The 17389-nt window shown below is 42.1% G+C and overlaps 1 protein-coding gene across 30 annotated transcripts in view; it reads left to right on the top strand.

Moving 5' to 3' along the window:
- The window catches only part of LOC118968312 (uncharacterized), a 78825-nt gene extending 75795 nt beyond the window's left edge, over positions 1-3030 (top strand). For all 30 annotated transcript variants that reach the window (XR_012128240.1, XR_012128236.1, XR_012128235.1 and 27 more), the window contains one exon: positions 2572-3030. Coding sequence is in view for 7 of the 30 variants with exons in the window: in XM_073229627.1 (XP_073085728.1) it covers positions 2572-2819 (248 nt within the window). In the remaining 23 variants the exon portion in view is untranslated. The remainder of the gene's footprint in view (positions 1-2571) is intronic.
- Positions 3031-17389: the final 14359 nt, after the last annotated feature.

Genomic DNA, 17389 nt, shown 5'->3' with positions numbered 1-17389 from the left:
TTTGCCTTGGAGTCCTGACTAACACTTATTACTCCAGAGCTTTTGAGAGTTGAACTGGAGTGAAAGTGGGAATAAGAAATATTAGCTAAAATAGAATGTGAGGTTATCTTTAGATTTCAGTGACGTGGGCTTTTTTCTCCTGTCTGTCTTGTTTATTTTTGTGTGGTCTCCACTGTGTTTGGTTGTTACTGGTACAGAATTGTGCGGAGTTACACAGCCCAGAAGGGGAGAAAAACACTTAACCATTAAAACATTCATATTTTGCTGCCAAGGCAACACTAACTCCTTTTTCCAGTTTTGAAATAGCAAGCAGATCATTTGTCCTCCCTGCTCCTGACCCCTCTGATCCGGGAATGCCGGATAGCATGCCAGCTTACACAGGACAGACTTGCATGAGATCTGCACTCATCCCCAATCCCCTTTTGCCTCTCACCCTCATGGCACACTTTACCAGCCCTCCCCAATGTGTGGCCTAGAAGCCATTGAATTTCTGTCTTTAACTTTCCCCAGCCAAAAATAATCCAAGCCCACTGCCCAAAGATAAAGATCTAAAACTGATTGCCATGCCCTCTATCAGGGATACAAGCAGGGAAGTCTAACAATTCCAAAGGTTTCATGCAATATCAATGCATAAAAAATGCATCATCAAGGCTTAAAGGAAGAAAGGGGCTCCTGGCATAAAAAATATGTCCCCTGGTACTAAAAACACCAAAGGACTTCCCCGTGGCAGAGTTTAATAAACCATGTTTCAACGTATGCTTCGTATAGAGACATTTCCAGTAAGAGTCTAATGCTGTAATGCTCAGCAGCTGCAGTGGTAACCCTCAGTGTGCTCCATATGGAGCTGTGCTTATAATCAGCTCCTTCTGGAAGGCTCTTTCCAACTTCTGTAATTAGGATTAAAATGCACTGAGGCCCACAGGAGATGGTAAGACAGGCCTTTTATTTCCATCATTATTTCTCTTAGGCAAGATCATCTTTCAGAAAAAGCTATAGATTTTCTCTCTGATCTTCACAAGAAGAGGTCCAGCCTATTAAACTCAATTCCCTCTTTTTTATAATCTGAAAATGACTTTGAGGCAGCAAGCTTCAGCAGAATAGCAAATGTTCATGGCTTCACTAAAAGATGCTGCTGGGATCAACAGTGAGTTGGGGAATTTGTAAAAAAATAAAATAAAAGTGTGTCTCATTGAGACAAGCAGACACAGGAACCTCAGAAAGGAATCTCAGGTCATTTTAATGAGAAAATGTTCCCCCCCACATTATCTGACACAAGACAATTATGTTGATTAACATACACTCAAGTCTTGAACTGTATCAGTAAAAGAGCTACCAGAAATTATCCATGTGTACAAAAACAGCATTCACAAAAGGAATAGGTAGATTACCTTCACTAATAAAATTATGAAGCTTTGAAATGACAAAGCACTATAAATAAAATTAAAAAGTCAACAACAAACCCTAGGGCTAGGGAGATTACAATATTTTTGTCAAACTAAATATCCTCAATGTAGGAAAGCTCTTACAACTCAATAAGGACAAAAATGTATAAAAGACCCCAATAAAAACTTAGCAAAACCAAAGAATGGGAAATTTACAAAAGAACAAACAGCAGTAAATATAAAAAAAAGTTAAAGCTCATAGTTAATTGAACAAATTCTAATTAGAAACAAGAAAGATCAGTTTCCATTGTTAAACAAGCTCAGAATTAAAACAGATTTAAAAGAAGAGGTATTTAGGAGGAATTTTTTAAAAAAGAGGAATTTCCAACATGACAAGAGTATCAGAAAGACTCAAAGGAAAACAAATTATTAGAAACTTTTTAAAGGGAAATTTGGCAAAAAGTATAACAAATATCAAAATTGTACCTATCTCCTTGTTGGAAGAGGACATGACCACCAGTTAACCTGCGAGCTGGACCTGGGCGGTCACAGGGTTCTCACCCCTCCCCTGTCCTTGTGCATTCTGCTCACTGTACCTGCAGTAGGAGCCAGTTTCAAGGATTCAGCTTTGAGAGAGTGAGGTATTGCTCAGACCATCTAGACTAAATAGGGGACTGCTCTATGTAAACATTTAGGGCTGAGTGGGCAGGTGCAGAGATTTACTCCTCTAGGGGCCAGCCAGGACAAGCCCCGTATGTGTGTTCCTTGGCCTGTTAAACCTGCAGCCCACCAATCCGGAGCAGTCTGACTCTCCTGTCTCTTCTGCCCTGTGGGGATGGGTGGCCAGTTTCAGATTTTATTCAGGAAATTCCTGAGGAAATTCCTGAATGTTTCTTGACCCAGTACTTTCACATCTACGAAAATTGTAATTATTTGCCTTTAATGTAGAGTTTGATATTGAAATTTACATTTTTGAGGTTTAAATTTATAACCTAATGAATTGTTAGCATCTTACTAAATAACATTCATATTCATTTGAGTGTATTCAAAATACCTAAACTATAAATGTCTTAATATGGCATCCGTATTTTCTTGAAAATAAAATGAAGAAGAAAGAAAATAACCTCATAAATTTTCTCCCCCTGACCTTGTTCTCATTTTCATGTACTTTCTATTTCTCTTCTGCTAGACACTCTGCTTTATTATCTTCAAGGCAAGAAGAGACAGCATGACAGTGGCCCTAATACAGGGGGACTTGAGTTGGTACCTGACTTTGCTGCTTACCACCTGTGCATCTGGGGTAAGCCTTGCAGCTACTGTCAACTTCAGTTTCCTCATCTGGCCAGTTGGAAACAGTCATCTGCTCTAAGTCCTAGGACACGTACAAGGATCACAGAAAATACTGTATCCCTTAGCACAGGACCTGCCTTTGACTGAACACTTAATGAAGGGTAATTCTTATGTAAAATGTACATAAATAAACATTATGCATGCATTATATGTTACTAACTGCTGGTACCTTAAATGTGGGACTCTATAATTCTATTGCTGATATTGTATTGGAATTGTGGCCCATCACCTATTAAAATAGCACTGTCTCACCTCTATCTACAATGAATGTCTGGGCAATTGCCCATGACAGTGAAAATTTGAAAAAAAATCTTAAGTTCTTGCAACATGGAATTCATTAAATAAATTATAATACCTATATAGGATGGACCGCTATGCAGCTATTGAAATTATGGTATATTGAAGTGTTATGTGTATTTAATGGATGTTTGTAGGACCCTTGTTTTCTCATCTGTGAAACCAGAAACCTGTATTAGAGATGATTCTTAGTCACCTTGAGCTATTTTCTTCCTCTGTATCTGTAGGTCTTCATTGTAATTTAGTTCTTTAGTTTCTTATCTGTGGGGAAGTTGGGGTTCCTATGGCCAGGATCCTCACTGATCTTAAACCACTTGATGATGTAACTGGCTTGTTGCTAGGCTACTGCCTCTATACCCATAGGCAATGAGCTATTACTGCGCTATATGGAGAGCTTGGCCCAGTGCTCTGGGCAGAGGCAGAGACGCTAGTGCCTGACCTACTGCTAGGAGAATAAGTCGGATAATAAACCCTTTCACCCCCCAAAAAACGTTCTACTGTCATTTTTTTTTTGTCACACTCAATCCATAGTGAACTTGCCCGGGGCTGAAACCCATTGGCAAGACATATCAGAGTGGATTTGAAGGTATTTTACCCACACTGAAAGAAAACAGGAGTGAATAGGAGAGGTGATTGTGATAACTAGATTTTCAGGGGATAGTGAAAAACATTCCTTCTCTAGGGCCGCAGCAATGTGATTGATGCTTGCAGTTGTGCAATATGGTGGCCCTGCGGGTGACTCCACCTGCTTCAAGTGGGAGAAGCTCTATCCACAGTACGTGCAGATAATGCTGGGACTGATGGCTTCAACCAAAAAGTCATCAGCAATCTGAAGCCTGTTCTAGCAACCAGCCACATAAATTTAATAGGCATTTGTCTGTCAAAAGAGAAAAACATTTTGTTTCAGCAATTTGTGCTTCATCTTGCCATTGTAGTCTAAAATGTCTGGAAAATCATGCAGAAAAAAATACAGAAAAGAAAGCACACAATCTTAATAAGAAGCACCTCAGACTCTGAAGATGATACCAAACAGATGAAATAAATACCAGATAGTTGACACTGGCTTCCTTTTCAGCTGTGGGAAATTCATCCTGCGTAGGCATTCAGCAGACCTTTCTCCCTGAGTCTCTGTCCCTCATTCAGATTCGGCTCCTTTCGCTGGGGCCTCAGGGTCCCAGATTCATCCTCCCACAGCCCCTTGTGATGAAGGCAGAGGAATGTTCCAAGTTTGGAGAAAAAGAACAACATTCTGCAAAGCAAGGCAGCTAGAAGCAATCACTTTTCTGTAAGGCAGAAAGGTCAGAATCAGAAAAGGAATTAAATATTCTGGATCAGAAATTCTGGGGTGGAGCCTAGCAATATGTGTATTCACAAGCTCTTCAGATCATTCAGATGACCTAAAAATTGAGAATTACTGATTCAGTCCATTCTGCTGCTTCCCTCCATCTTTAACTGAGTCTGAAATAGGTACATTCACAAGGAGATCATCTCAGTAGCATACTTTGGAAATCTCCCTACTCATTTTTCTCTCTTACCTCTGCTTCTGCGAGGCTTTCCTCAACATGATATGTTAAAATACATAAAGTGACATTTATTCTATCACAGTTTTTTTTTTTTTTTTGTGTGTGTGTGTGTAGTTCACCCAGAGGGGAGTTGTGGATAAAATGAGAGTTCCTGTGGCCAGGATTCTCACCTGCCGTGGTTGATTGGCTCACTGCACACCTGTGGGCAATACATGGCTGTTGACTCTATATAAAGAGCTCCGCCCAGTGCTCTGGGCACGACATGGTGGCAGGGCTGCAAGGTTGCAGGAGAGCAGAGCAGAGGCTGGAGTGGTGGCAGCACCAAGGACAGAGGCCCAGAGAATGGCTGTGCAGATGGCGAGGCCCAGAGGCAGAGACCGGGTTGCTGTGTGCAGACTTTTTCTGAGTGAATGAGATTTTAGTGACTGACCTGCCACCGTGGAAATGAACTTGGGTATAACCCTTTCACCCAAGAACATTCAACTGTCATTTCTTTGGTCACATTGAATCCATAGTGAACTTGCCTGGGGCTGAAACACATTGGCAAGACCAATGACTTCAATTGCTCCTTCACATCAATGAGTGATTAAACTGCTGTGCCCTGTGGAGTGGAATTTAGGGCTTCTGCTGTGTGTCTTCAGAGTCCCCCACTCCTCCTCACCCTAGTTCTCCAATAGTCCAGCCACATCTCAATGGGATTCCACAGGTTGAAATTCAAGGGAATGCTGCTCCCATACCCACAAGGCTCACAGTGGAAGTCCACAGACCTGAAATTCCATGGGGAGGGTGTCTAGACCCCAGGAGCTCGTTCTCTGCTCAAATGAGGAGACAGCTGGTAATTTTCAGAGTGCCCTACATGCAGCCTTTACCCCCACCCCTGCCTTCCACACAGTCGCATGCCAAACCCCTGTATCTGATCCCCACTTCAAATTCACAATAAAGACCTAGTAAGAATGTCTGCACTAGAGTATGATCCAAGTCCAGCATTTTCTTGGGCCACAGTGGGCTTTAGTTTGCACAGTTCTATGTAGCATCAATATATATCTGCTTTCAACCTATATTAAAGCATCCTCCATGACAACTTTTTTCCACAAGTTATTTATAATGTTTCCACACTATGATAGATGCATAAACTTACTAGGAGAAACAGGAGGTGGAGGAGGGCAGCCAGCCCAACTTCTTGCAGCCATCCAAGGGTCAGTTCATCTATCCTGTCATCTTGCCTCTGACCTCCAGCTGCTTTACTTGAATACAGAAAAGCACAAACAGCAGCTGTCCACATCTTCTATGGCTCTCCAACTAGCCATATCCAAAAACAAAACTTGGCAAAAGAAAAAAGAAAGAAAGAAAGGCTTAAGGTAAACCAGAACTAAATGAAGATAAAACTGTGAGGTTGAGAAAGGCTTCCTTGGTTGCCTTCCCACTTTGCATTTCAGAATCCTTCCATCCAGGCTGCCCATACTGCCAGCCCCTCTGCCCTCATCTAGTTCCAGAAGCTAAAGGCTACCACTGAAAGGTCCTATCTGGACTCATCCTTCCTGAATAGCACCTGGTTGTCTGAATAAGAAAGTTTTTTTCTCCTCATAAATGCCATCAAATATACATTCTACTTCATTCCTATCTCTTAGAATCTGTTATCTTCTTGTTTCTCTGACAAAAACTGGAAGCAGTTAATAGGTACTGATAAATTAATTTGACCTGTTATTGGAAACAGTTCATCTTTTTTTCATTTTTCTCAGTTAATTAGTGTCTATTAAGTACTCACTGTGTGTGCAGCCCCATGCTACGAAAAAGAGTAGGATATTTAAGAAGATTATATGCTAGCTAGGAGGAAGGCTACACACCAAAACATTGTTTAAACAAAAAGCTGAAGTATAATGTCATGAAATGCTAACATAGAGGTGTGCAAAAAAGGAGACTGTACAGAGAAAAGGAGAATGGAAGGAAGCATCTGGAAGTGAAACTAAAAGAATAGCTAAAGACCAGTTGTCAACAACTGTGTGTTGTCCTAATGAGTTAGACCTTTCTTCCTGCAACTGGGAAATTTGAATAGCTTTCTGAGGATAACTTGGTCAAAGGAAGTGGCTGTGAGAAGAAGTCTTCAGGCTCGCCCCTGGCAGAGGTTCTGCTCTGGGTTCTGCAGGTCTTCGGAATTGCCACCTCCCCAGCACAGGCCGAGGTGACCCACTGTCCTGGCACTGCTTGGGAAGTAGTTTTTAAAATATCATTTTAAAACATCTTTCAGTCTGTATAACCCTGTCTTCTCAGAGGATTTTAGGAAAAAGACCACTTATATTTCCAACTGAATGAAGTTCAATGTTAATCTAAATGAAAGGTTTGGGAGAACAACATTCTCTCCCTTGTTTGGAAACAGAAGAATCTATCAATTGACAATATTAAAAGAAACTACAGACTTCAGATTTAATTAACAGATTATCAGCTGATGTCAGATGAAAAAGAATAAAAAAATTCATAGAACAAAAGGTATGTGATAAAAACTGTGGTTCAGAAATTAGTACTGGGTCTTCTGTTTCTTTAATATAATGCTTCGAAACCCAACATGTAAAATGATAAAACATAACATTTGACATTATACATCTCCTTGTGAATTTTTCAAACCATGACACATAATTTGACAACCACAGCTATGTGCTACAGGAAAGTCTAAGCCAAAACATAGGAATGGGAGCCAGTGAGTCAAGTGGGGGGAGGGGGAGTGCAAGGAGAGAGATTAATGTATGTTAAGCTTATGAGGAAAAAAAATAGAAGATTTTCCAAAAGTGCAGAACTAAATTCAGTCCTACAGCTACATAAGGAAACTCTTAACTAAAATAGACATACCATTCAGTACTTTGAAATTATAATTGGCCTTTCAGCAGCATTTTGCATTGAATTAGTCTCCTTTAACTATGAATCCAGAAATACCAGCCTCAACTGGTGCATCTTCCCTGTACCCCTAACATTTGATAAAGATCATTACTTTCTTTAGTATACATGAATTTCAAATTTTTGCTGAATGATTTCTTTAAGTGCATTCTAAATAGGAGCCCATGCATTGGCACACAGGAATGCTAATGAGGAGCTACAGGCAGTTCTCAATTTAAAACTTGATTGCATTCCAAAATGTATTGGAAAGTTGACTAATTGGAACTCAGAATGCATCTTCTTGCAGAAATAACTGATGGAGAGTTTCCTGGACTATCCACACCAGGTCTGCTTGGCCATGGCATACCTAAGCCTGAAGTCTGGGTCCAGGTAACAGGGCCTTTGGGTGGAGAGGGAAGATGAGGTATAGGGAAGCTTGCACCTCTCTTTTTAGGATTACTGTTATTATACGGTAAACAGTGTCTTAGCCATTCTCCCTCCTCCCATTAAGTATCTCTCCACCCCTTGCTAGGGCCCCTCTCCTCAGACCCACTGGGTGTCACCAGCACTCCCAGTTCCATCCCCACCCCTGCTGGCAAAGCACTCCAGCTCCAAAAGTACTTTCCCTGCATCCCTCCAGCCCGAGCCCATGTGCCCATGATCTTCACGCCCACTGTGTGCAGCAGAATGGGAGGTAGCAAGAGAGACACATTTGCAGTTAGTTAGTCTGCCACTTACAAGCTTTCTTATCGGCCAGAGATACGTTAGCAGCAGTTCCTCTAACTGCTTGTTCTGGCTGTTGAGAAATCAAATTGTCCTTAAGAAAAAAAAATCCATAAATTTTCAGATGCTCCATTCTTGGCAGTAAAAGAGCCCAGGCTAATGTCCAGATAGTGGAAGTCCCTACTGCTACTGTGTGTCATTTCTGTGGTCGTTTTGAATTGGTTTAAGAAGAGCTGTCTATGGCTTATTTCTCTCTTTTTCTTTTTCCTTGAAAGTATTTCAGCATGTTTTCTCTAAATGCCCAGTGATCCCTTAAAGGGAGATCCATTTCTTTTGAAGCAGATGCCATTTGTCACTGTCCTATTCTGGTGATGAGGTCTGTTACATGAGACCATGTTGTCCTTGCACCCAGTGCAGGCATGGCGGGGAGGGGCTGGTTCAGTGCAAACTCTGGCCAGCAGTAGAGGCTGCCTGGAAAGTGCCATGAGAGTGGTGCCCAGGAGAGGGCCTCAGCTCCCCCGCAGGAAGGCTCCCATCTGCTGCGGATTCCACTGCCTGCCTCCGGAGGGCGATGAGGGGCCCCACATGCTTACACACACTCTCGGGCCCTGGCAGTGTGGGGTCAGAGCGATCTGGTTCAGATCTGAATGTTTACATTTCTAACTGTGTGACATTGGGCCCTTTACTTAAATGTTAGCTTTCTCACTTAAAAACTGAGTTAAAATCTACATCAAAGAATCCTTGTGGTCCATACAGTTAACATTTGTAAAGATACAGAAACTCCAAACTATAAATTCCTGTCCTTTTCCCCACCACAGTCTGCCACTGCCTTTTCATCAGCTGAATGTCATAAATATTGGCCCTGACCCTCTTTTTTGGTTATTTTCTCTTAAATTGGGAACTTCAAATTTTAACCAATGTATTTTTTTCCTTCACAATGAACTTGGATCATATGTCTTTCTTCCACACAATCTCTCACTTCTAATAACATACTGATTGTAAGATGGTCTTACATTAAGTTTATAAAATAGCTTTTATTAAATGTACATGTCATCTATAAATCAGAAAAACCTAATTTTCATATAGGTTCAAAGTATAAGGTTTCTAAAAATTGAGTTAATAAGGTAGGTTCTGCTCTATTTTGTTATCTATAAAGAAACAAGTTGTATAAAGTAATACAATACTAGCCAAGTTCCATTTTCCTTTGGGTGTTTAGGTATACCTGGCACACATTCGCCTGGGTTTATGCAAATACCCAATCACTCATGGTGCTATCTGCAGCCGGGCATCCTAACCTGTGTCTGCTCTCTCCCTTCTTGATACTGATGTAAAAATAGCAGGTCTTGAAGGTTCAAAAGATTCCACCCCCAAAGCATGTGGGAGCAACCCATACGCCCCACAGCTTTCCGAGAGGGACATGATCAATGTCAGCAGGCACCTCATCTGCAAATGCATGTCTCACCATCCCTTCCCAGGACTCTGTCTTACCAGCCCCACAGACTTCCTCTTCCTCTTTCCCTGCCCCTTCCAAAAGGAAAGCAGAAGAATGCCTGCCCGGTCTCAGAGGAGCAACATCCACTCTCTGTGAAGCTTTGATCCTTCCATTGCTGGGAAGTCCTCTGTTCGCAACACTCATCAGGACCTTCTAAGCAAAAACGCTGTTCTTCCTAAGAAGAAAATCTCCTCTTTCCATTACCCTATAAAAAGGTGGGATGGCTAACAAGGTCTGCCTTCAGCAGAAGCCGCAGTGGCCATATAACTGGGCATCTGAACAGAACAACTACTTCCAGAAGGCTTCTGACCAGAAGGCACGTCCTCCTGAGAGGTTCTCCCTGCCTTTGAAACACAATTACAGAAATTGTTCAGGAAGAGTGGAAAGTTGGGTCCAATGTCTCTAAATAAACTTAGAATTTCCAGAAGTAACCTTGGGCAGTTTCTCTGTTGGTGACCTCCTCTGTACGTGGAGGTGATAACACCCCCCTGAGAAGGCCACTGGAGAGAGTAGAGATGCAGCTCTGAGTCTGCCACATAGGAAATGTGCAGTGAGTGACAGCCTGACATGGAGTGTGCTGGTCCCTAACTCAATCTTATCACACTCAGATAGGGCGCTACCCGACTCTACCCTCTGTTTGCTCGGGGGCAGTTGCATGGAAACCCACTGGCTAGCTCATACACTTACAAGGGGCTGTTGTGGCTGTGCTAGGTAAAGGGAGGCACAGTAGCACTGCTGTGACTGCCAACAAAGAGTGGCCTCAGAAATAGCTGGCCCTGTAGCTCACATTTCCATCTCCAACAAAATATTCCTGCCCTCAGTCCTAACCCATGAGACCTGAAAAGTAGGGCAATGGGTTTTAAATGAGACATAGTGACCTAGTCTGTACAACATCAGAACATAGTAGCTCTCTCTTAGGATGCAAGCACCCAGATCCCCAACAAGGCCCATGAGTGCAGCATGTTGAATGGCTCCTTCACCTTCAAGTTCAGTCATTTAGCACCAAAGGCAGAGCCTAGCACAGAGTAGACACTCAATAAGTTTGTTGATGATAAGTCAATGGCACAAACACCACATATATTGCTGTGCCCCAGGAATGCCAAGATGTTCAGAAAGTGACAGCAATGATGCAGTCAGGCTAAAGCTCTGACACTGCACATAATCAGACCTAGTGATTCTATCCTTTGTAGTCCTATTATAATGACAAGCTAGTTTGATTATTTTAACTCTGTCTTACACTCCCAAGTTGGTTATTGCCTGGACTTAAGATTCAATGAATACAATATTGGGAGTCATTTTTAGGATTAGTGAAGTGCCTTCAATTCTAATATGTAAGATGAAACATATTAAATTATAAATTCCTGGTTACCAGAGTTTTGTGTGATATAAATCCTATTATTATAAAGACAGAGGTCATAGATGGCCAGGTGATAGCTAGAAACAGCACACTGACTTTTCTGTAACAATTTTAGTCATGCATCAGACTAAATAAAAATTTTGCCAAACAAAATTGGTTTATTGTACTCAAGTTTATAACACTAATGATAGCCAGACTTCCTCATATTTTCTATCCCCAAATTCTCTGATATCATTTTTTTTGCTGATACCAAAACATGCAGTTTGTTCAATATAAATGCATGAGTTCATTATTTTTGTCACTAGAGGGCAGGAAATTAAGGAACATTATTTCCAAAACTCCTTAAAGATTAAAAGTGCTATATTTTGAGAATCATAAAGATTTGCTAAAAGGGGGAAATAATTCAGTAAATATTGCCCTAGCAAATAATTCATAAGCATTAATAAATTCAAATGCTTTTGTTTTAATAATTTTATAGGTAAGAAATATGAAATTTTATTGGATGGTAGTCTTACAAATGAACATTTGTCCTAACCCAATAACTTTTAATAGTTTCGTTTGCTATAGAACAAAAATCCTTTCTTGCTTCTGCTCTGACTATTCATCACATGATGGGCCTCTTTTCTCAGAAGCTTATTTAACCAATCCTTAGCTAATAGTTTAAATTTTAAATAAGGGAACTCCATCTATTGACTCCCAGTCTCCTTCTGAATGGCTCTCAAGGTGCTCTTCCATACCTGGCAGGCACACCTGTGAGCGTCTCCTTGCAGAGGATGTCCAGGTAAATGCCCTGTGAGATTTGCACACCGAACATTCCTGGAAATGCCCACTAAATGAACCACACAGAGCTCAGTCCTTTCCTATATCTCTTGGATTTAAAATAATAAAAATAAGAATTTAGGTACAATACAAGGAAAAATAATCAACTATGAATTTTGTGGTCACAGAATTCAAATCAAATGATCTCAGGCTTTCACTGATCATCTGTCTCACCCCTAGTGTGGCAGCAGAATGATGCCTCCCAGAAACTGAACATGTTACCTTCCACAGCAAAGGGACTTGCAGAGATGATTAAGGTTAAGCTTTAAGATGGAGAGGTTTTCCTGGACTATCCAGGTGGACCAGTTCAATCAGATGAACTTTTAAGATCAGAAGGAGGAAACGGATGGGGGGTAGGATGGGGGTGGAGGCAGTTGGGGGGAGCAGAGAGATGGAAGAAGAAGGGGGAGTTTGGAAGGGTAAGATGGAACTGACCCACCATTGCTGGCTTTGAAGATGTGGGAGCAGAACTGCAGCCAAGGGGTGTGGGAGGCTTCTAGCACTGGTGAATGGCCCTCCGCTTAGCATACTTTGCCTTCTAAATGAATATGCCAATGTTTCATTTCCAATGGTCATAGAATTTGAGATGTCTATGCAACATCAAGGGTAAGCTGGCTAGCACTCACTGGAGTTCTGCGTCTGCAACTCAGGGGAGATGTCTATGCTGTAAGTACAATATGGGAGTTATCAGTGTATGGTGTATGGGGGGTAGTGAAAATCAGAAGAGTGGCAATGATTTCCAGGAAGAATAGGTACAATGAAAAGAAATAAGATTCTCAAATTAAATGCCTGAGTATACAGTACCACACCTATGGAGAGAGGGAACCCAAAGGGACCAGAAAAGGGCAAGTTGAGCAGTAAGAGGAGGATCAGCTGAGTGCGGTAAAGTACCAAGGTAGAGAGAGAAGAGAGGTCCTGGGGAAAGGAAGTGGCCAGAAGTCAGGTAAAACCTACAGCATGTCCTTAAATCCAGCATTTAAGAAGCTGTTGATCTTCTGATGGCAGTCCCAGCAGCACAGAACGAAGCTGCAGTAAGTTACAGTCAAGTGGGTGTACAGAACGTGAGAAAATAAAACCGGTGCTATTTCTTCCTTCTAACTGCATTTTAGCTCTGACATCTATTTATTGTCTCATGAGGACATTAAAACTAAAGTTTACTCTGCAGAACATTGATATAAGGAATGTGAAGAAGACAAAGATGCAAAAGATGTAGGGTCTTCCCATTAAGGAACTTGGAGTTGAAAAGCAAGATAATGCATAATAAAAACAATAGCTGGCCTTTATCAAACATGCTTAATGTGCGCGGCACAGAACTTGTTTAATCTTTATGACAAACCATTAAGTTAATGTGATTATTATTCCTGTTCTCTTTTCAGATGGAGAGACAAGCACAGAAGAATTATATAGCTTGCCTAAGTCACTTATCCAGTAAGCACTCAGTAGGAATTCAGCTGCAGGAGATACGGCTCCAGAGTGTGTGAATTTAACTACTATCGCCTACAACTATAAGGGAAGCTTGAATATACTAGGGGTCAGCAGAGAGGAACCCATGAAACACTTTGCGTGTTGAGAAGAGAGACAAAATAATTTCTGAGAAGGAACTGGGAGAGAGTTCATGATGGCCTGGTATCTAGTTAAAACCTGATGGACACATGATGCATGTTATGCTGAGAGGGAGGCAACTAGGCTGGAGCAGGGAGATGATCAAAGGTCCAGAGGCAGAGGTGGGATTGCATGTGGGGTGCACGGGGCATGGCATACGTCTGGCTTGGTGTTGAAGGACAAACAGGGAGTGATAGGGCAGAAAAGGATGTGTAGACAGAATCTGGAGGAAGCTAATTAGGCCATTCTAAAGTCATCAAAAAAAAACCTACAGGTGGTTTTGAGAAGGGTTAAGAATGTGATTGGTGTTGTATTTTTAGAGAGATTAATTCAGCAGCAGTGTTAGGGAGAGCTAAAAAACCATCTCTGATCACTCCTACATTCCAAAATAGTACAATAGAAGTTATCCAAGAATCCCATCTTGTTTTCCTATGGTTGTTATAGCAAAGCACCACAAACTTGGTGGATTAAAACAGCATACATTTATTCCCTTCCAGTCCTGGAAGTCAGAACACCAGAATCAGTCTCACTGGGCTGAAATCAAAGGCTTGGCAGGCTGTGCTCCCTCAAGAGACCCTAGGGGAGAATGTTTTGCCTTGCTTTTTCCAGCTTCTAGGGCTGCATTCCTCACATCATTGCTTGTAGCCCCTTCCTTCTTGCCTCATTTGCCTCCTCTTCTGTCTCAAATCTCCCTAAAATATTAGGCCTCCCTGTCATTAAGATACTTGTGATTTCATTTGGAGTTCATTGAGATAATCCAGGCTCATCTTCTAAAATCCTTAACCACATCTGCAAAGTCTCTTCCTTGTCTAAAAGGTAATAACACTCACAAATTCTAGGGATTAAGACCTGGATACTTTTGGAGATCACCATTCGACCTAGGACCACAGCTATTTAAAACAGCAATTCCAAACCCTTTGGCCTGCTTTTCCTCCTTGTCCTTCAGTGACTGGGTGGTGACAAAAATATTATTCAATTAGAACAATGGTCTGGAACTGCCAAGGGGAAATGGGGAACATGCTGACCTCTGTATCCATCTCTGGGGTGTTGTAAGAAATGAGAGAGAAAACAACCTCTACTGAAGAAACAAGAAGACTCCATCCAACAAGGAGATTAGTGACATGCCCACTGCAGTTCAGATGGGAAAGTGGAGGGGGTGCTGGTGGGAAGTGGATGACTTGTTTACAGAACATGTGTTCATGGGAACAGCAGGAGATACCGGTACCCAGGAATACTGGAGTGGAGGCAATGCCATCGTTTAGAGCTAAGCTGGATGAACACACAAGGTTTGAGAGGAAAAAGCAGTGAGGAAGGGCGAGTACAGGGGCATGAATTAGTTGCAGGACCAAGTGCAGAGCCCCTAGGTGCAGCCGAAGCACACAGAAGGGACAGGAGTGCTCACAAAATCAAGTCCTGAAAACTCAGGCACTGTGAAGAACAGATTTGCCAAGAAAAGGTTAGATCAGGTTAGGACATGATAACCAAAAATTCTGAACATACAAGAACTAATTCATGGAATTTTACAACATTTCCCCCATTATTTCATTTTCTGCAAAATTTTGTGTTCTGCAATCTCTTTGCAACATGAAACAATAAGAGCACAGTACCTAACCATTGTAAGTTAAATTTGCATTGAAGAAATATTTATTAGGGGAGAAATATTGCTAAAGAAGATCAAGCCTTTGAAAATTGAGTAACATTGATCTTCTATAAAGCATTCATTTCATTTGGGCCAGGATCCAAACTGAAAATGAAGTGGTGGCTTTCTATAAACATGCTATTAAAAATGTAAAGAAATTATTTTAAGCTGATAAGCATAAGATGTTACCATATTGATAAATCTCAGAAATGGGAATAGGAATTGTCTGCTTTGGAAACTCAACTATTTTACTTTGAAGATATTTGCGTAGAGGTTTCAATCAAGGTCCTGGAATTAGATGGATGGTATCATCAGCTGGGATTTTTGAGGAAGGCTTCTTGGTGAAGTAATTGTTTGCAGAGGTGTAGGCAGGGTTAAGAGAACCATCAGGGTGTTGAAGCACTCTCAAGGGCTCGCAGCAGCTAGAAACCATTAACACCCACAGGCCTAAGGTGCTGAGGCTTTCCTGGAACCAGGGACAACCAGAGCCTTGGGAGGCAGAGAATCCTCATCACAATCACCACTAACATATTTTGGTAAGGCTGGGAGACTTCCAAGAACTAAACTTCAAGCAACTACACCCCTTCTCCCACCAGTCACGCAGTCTAATATCCTGCCCTGAGCTGTCAGAGTTGGCCATGACCCAGAACAAGATAATCATTTTTGGAGATTGCTTTTTTCAAAGGCACTCTCTTTTGTGCATGCCCTCAATTTCAACCAAACATGGGAACTAAGGTGCCTCTTAGGAGCCTTACCATTACAGAGCTCTGAGTTGGTGCGTACAGTTCTGCTCTATCTCCCACCTGTGCAGAATGCAGAACCTCATTTAGGCCCTGAGCAAGTTTTAACTTCATCTACTGGTGGAAGAGAAGGTATTTCTTTGCTCATTTACATAGTCTGATGCAGTGGGATACAGTGCAGTGCATTGCTAAGGGTGAGCCTTGAACGCAGAGGTTGGGAGGAGCCTGGTCATCCCTCAGGGCAGCAAACAAGTCCTATAGTACTGCAGCCTGAAAGAGGTGTCCCTGGAAGGTGACATCAAAGTTTTCAGGAAACACTTTTGCTAAAGGAGTCCATACATTCTAAATGGAAAATGGCAGGATGAAACTATTATTCTTATTGTCATTATTAGTACTTTTGCTGGAACAAGCACGTATCACTTACGGACTTTACAGCTGGACAATTTTTTCCAGTTTTCTAGTTCCTCTGTCAGGCCCAAAATGGGCAATTACAGAAGCAAATGGAATCCTTTAGATGAGCCAAAGGTTTTTAGGGAGCCATCACTACCTACAGCCCGGGCAGTAGGTCCTATGGGAAACAGGCAGTGTGAGCCCCATCTGAATGAAAGTAGAAGCCCAAAGCTTTAGTTCTGGCTTGGAACGTATGGTGTGGTGAAGGATCAGCACACAGCATACAATCAAGGACATGGCTTCTCAATGGTAACGCCTAAATGCGCATGTGCTCAGCTGCACATTACCTCCTTGTATGGAAACAGATATGCTCAGACTTTGGTCTGAGGCAACATTGATGCTTTGGTGACTGGTGAGCAGCCTCTGAATTATACATGTCTTCCTCACCACTTCCACTAGCCTCCAAGTAGCCTCTTATCCTGTATGATGTGACCCCATCATCTTGGCCACAACCAAATGGAATCAGTGGGGTCTGAGTGAGCATCTCTGATCAGCAGCCTACATGGTGGCTGGGCCTGGGAGCCTCACAGAGTGTCACCTTAGTGCAAAGACATGTTGTCTCTAGGGAAATCTCAGTGGAAGCAGAAGCTGGGTAACAGAAGCATCCAGAAGCAGGCACAAACTGATACGGAGTGCAGGAGAGCAGCAAGGGTGGCAGCAGGCAGTGGCAGAGAAGCTGTAGGCTTGGCATGAGGCACAGAGATAGAAACTGAGGCTCCAGCATGGTGCTGTAACTAGAATACAGAGCAGGGAGAGAGGGATGCCTGATTCTGGGACAGCTGCTGCAGGAGCTGGAACAGCCATGGTGACCTTTCACTTCCTTAGTCCCTGGCTGTGACATTGCAGGTATCATTTGCCTCTGTATCCTTGCAAAAATTCCTATCACTGAGGCTGTCTCTGTGATACTCCTGAGCATGCAATTCACAGAGTATGCCTCTGTGCCTTGCAACTTGGAAACAAAACAGTACAAGACAAAACTGGACACAGAAGATTTGGTGTTGAAACCACCTTTGTACAAGTAAAAGTCATTCTCATCAGGAACATCCTTTCTGCACACAGGACAACAATGGATGACTGTGGCAGAAAATAGCTGCCGATGTAACATTGCATTTTGGTTTTGCCAAATCAGCTGAGTACTTACAATGTGCCA

This window comes from Manis javanica, chromosome 2 (genome assembly GCF_040802235.1).
Source record: "Manis javanica isolate MJ-LG chromosome 2, MJ_LKY, whole genome shotgun sequence".
NCBI classification, from domain to species: domain Eukaryota; kingdom Metazoa; phylum Chordata; class Mammalia; order Pholidota; family Manidae; genus Manis; species Manis javanica.
This window is presented reverse-complemented; position numbering and strand designations above follow the sequence as displayed.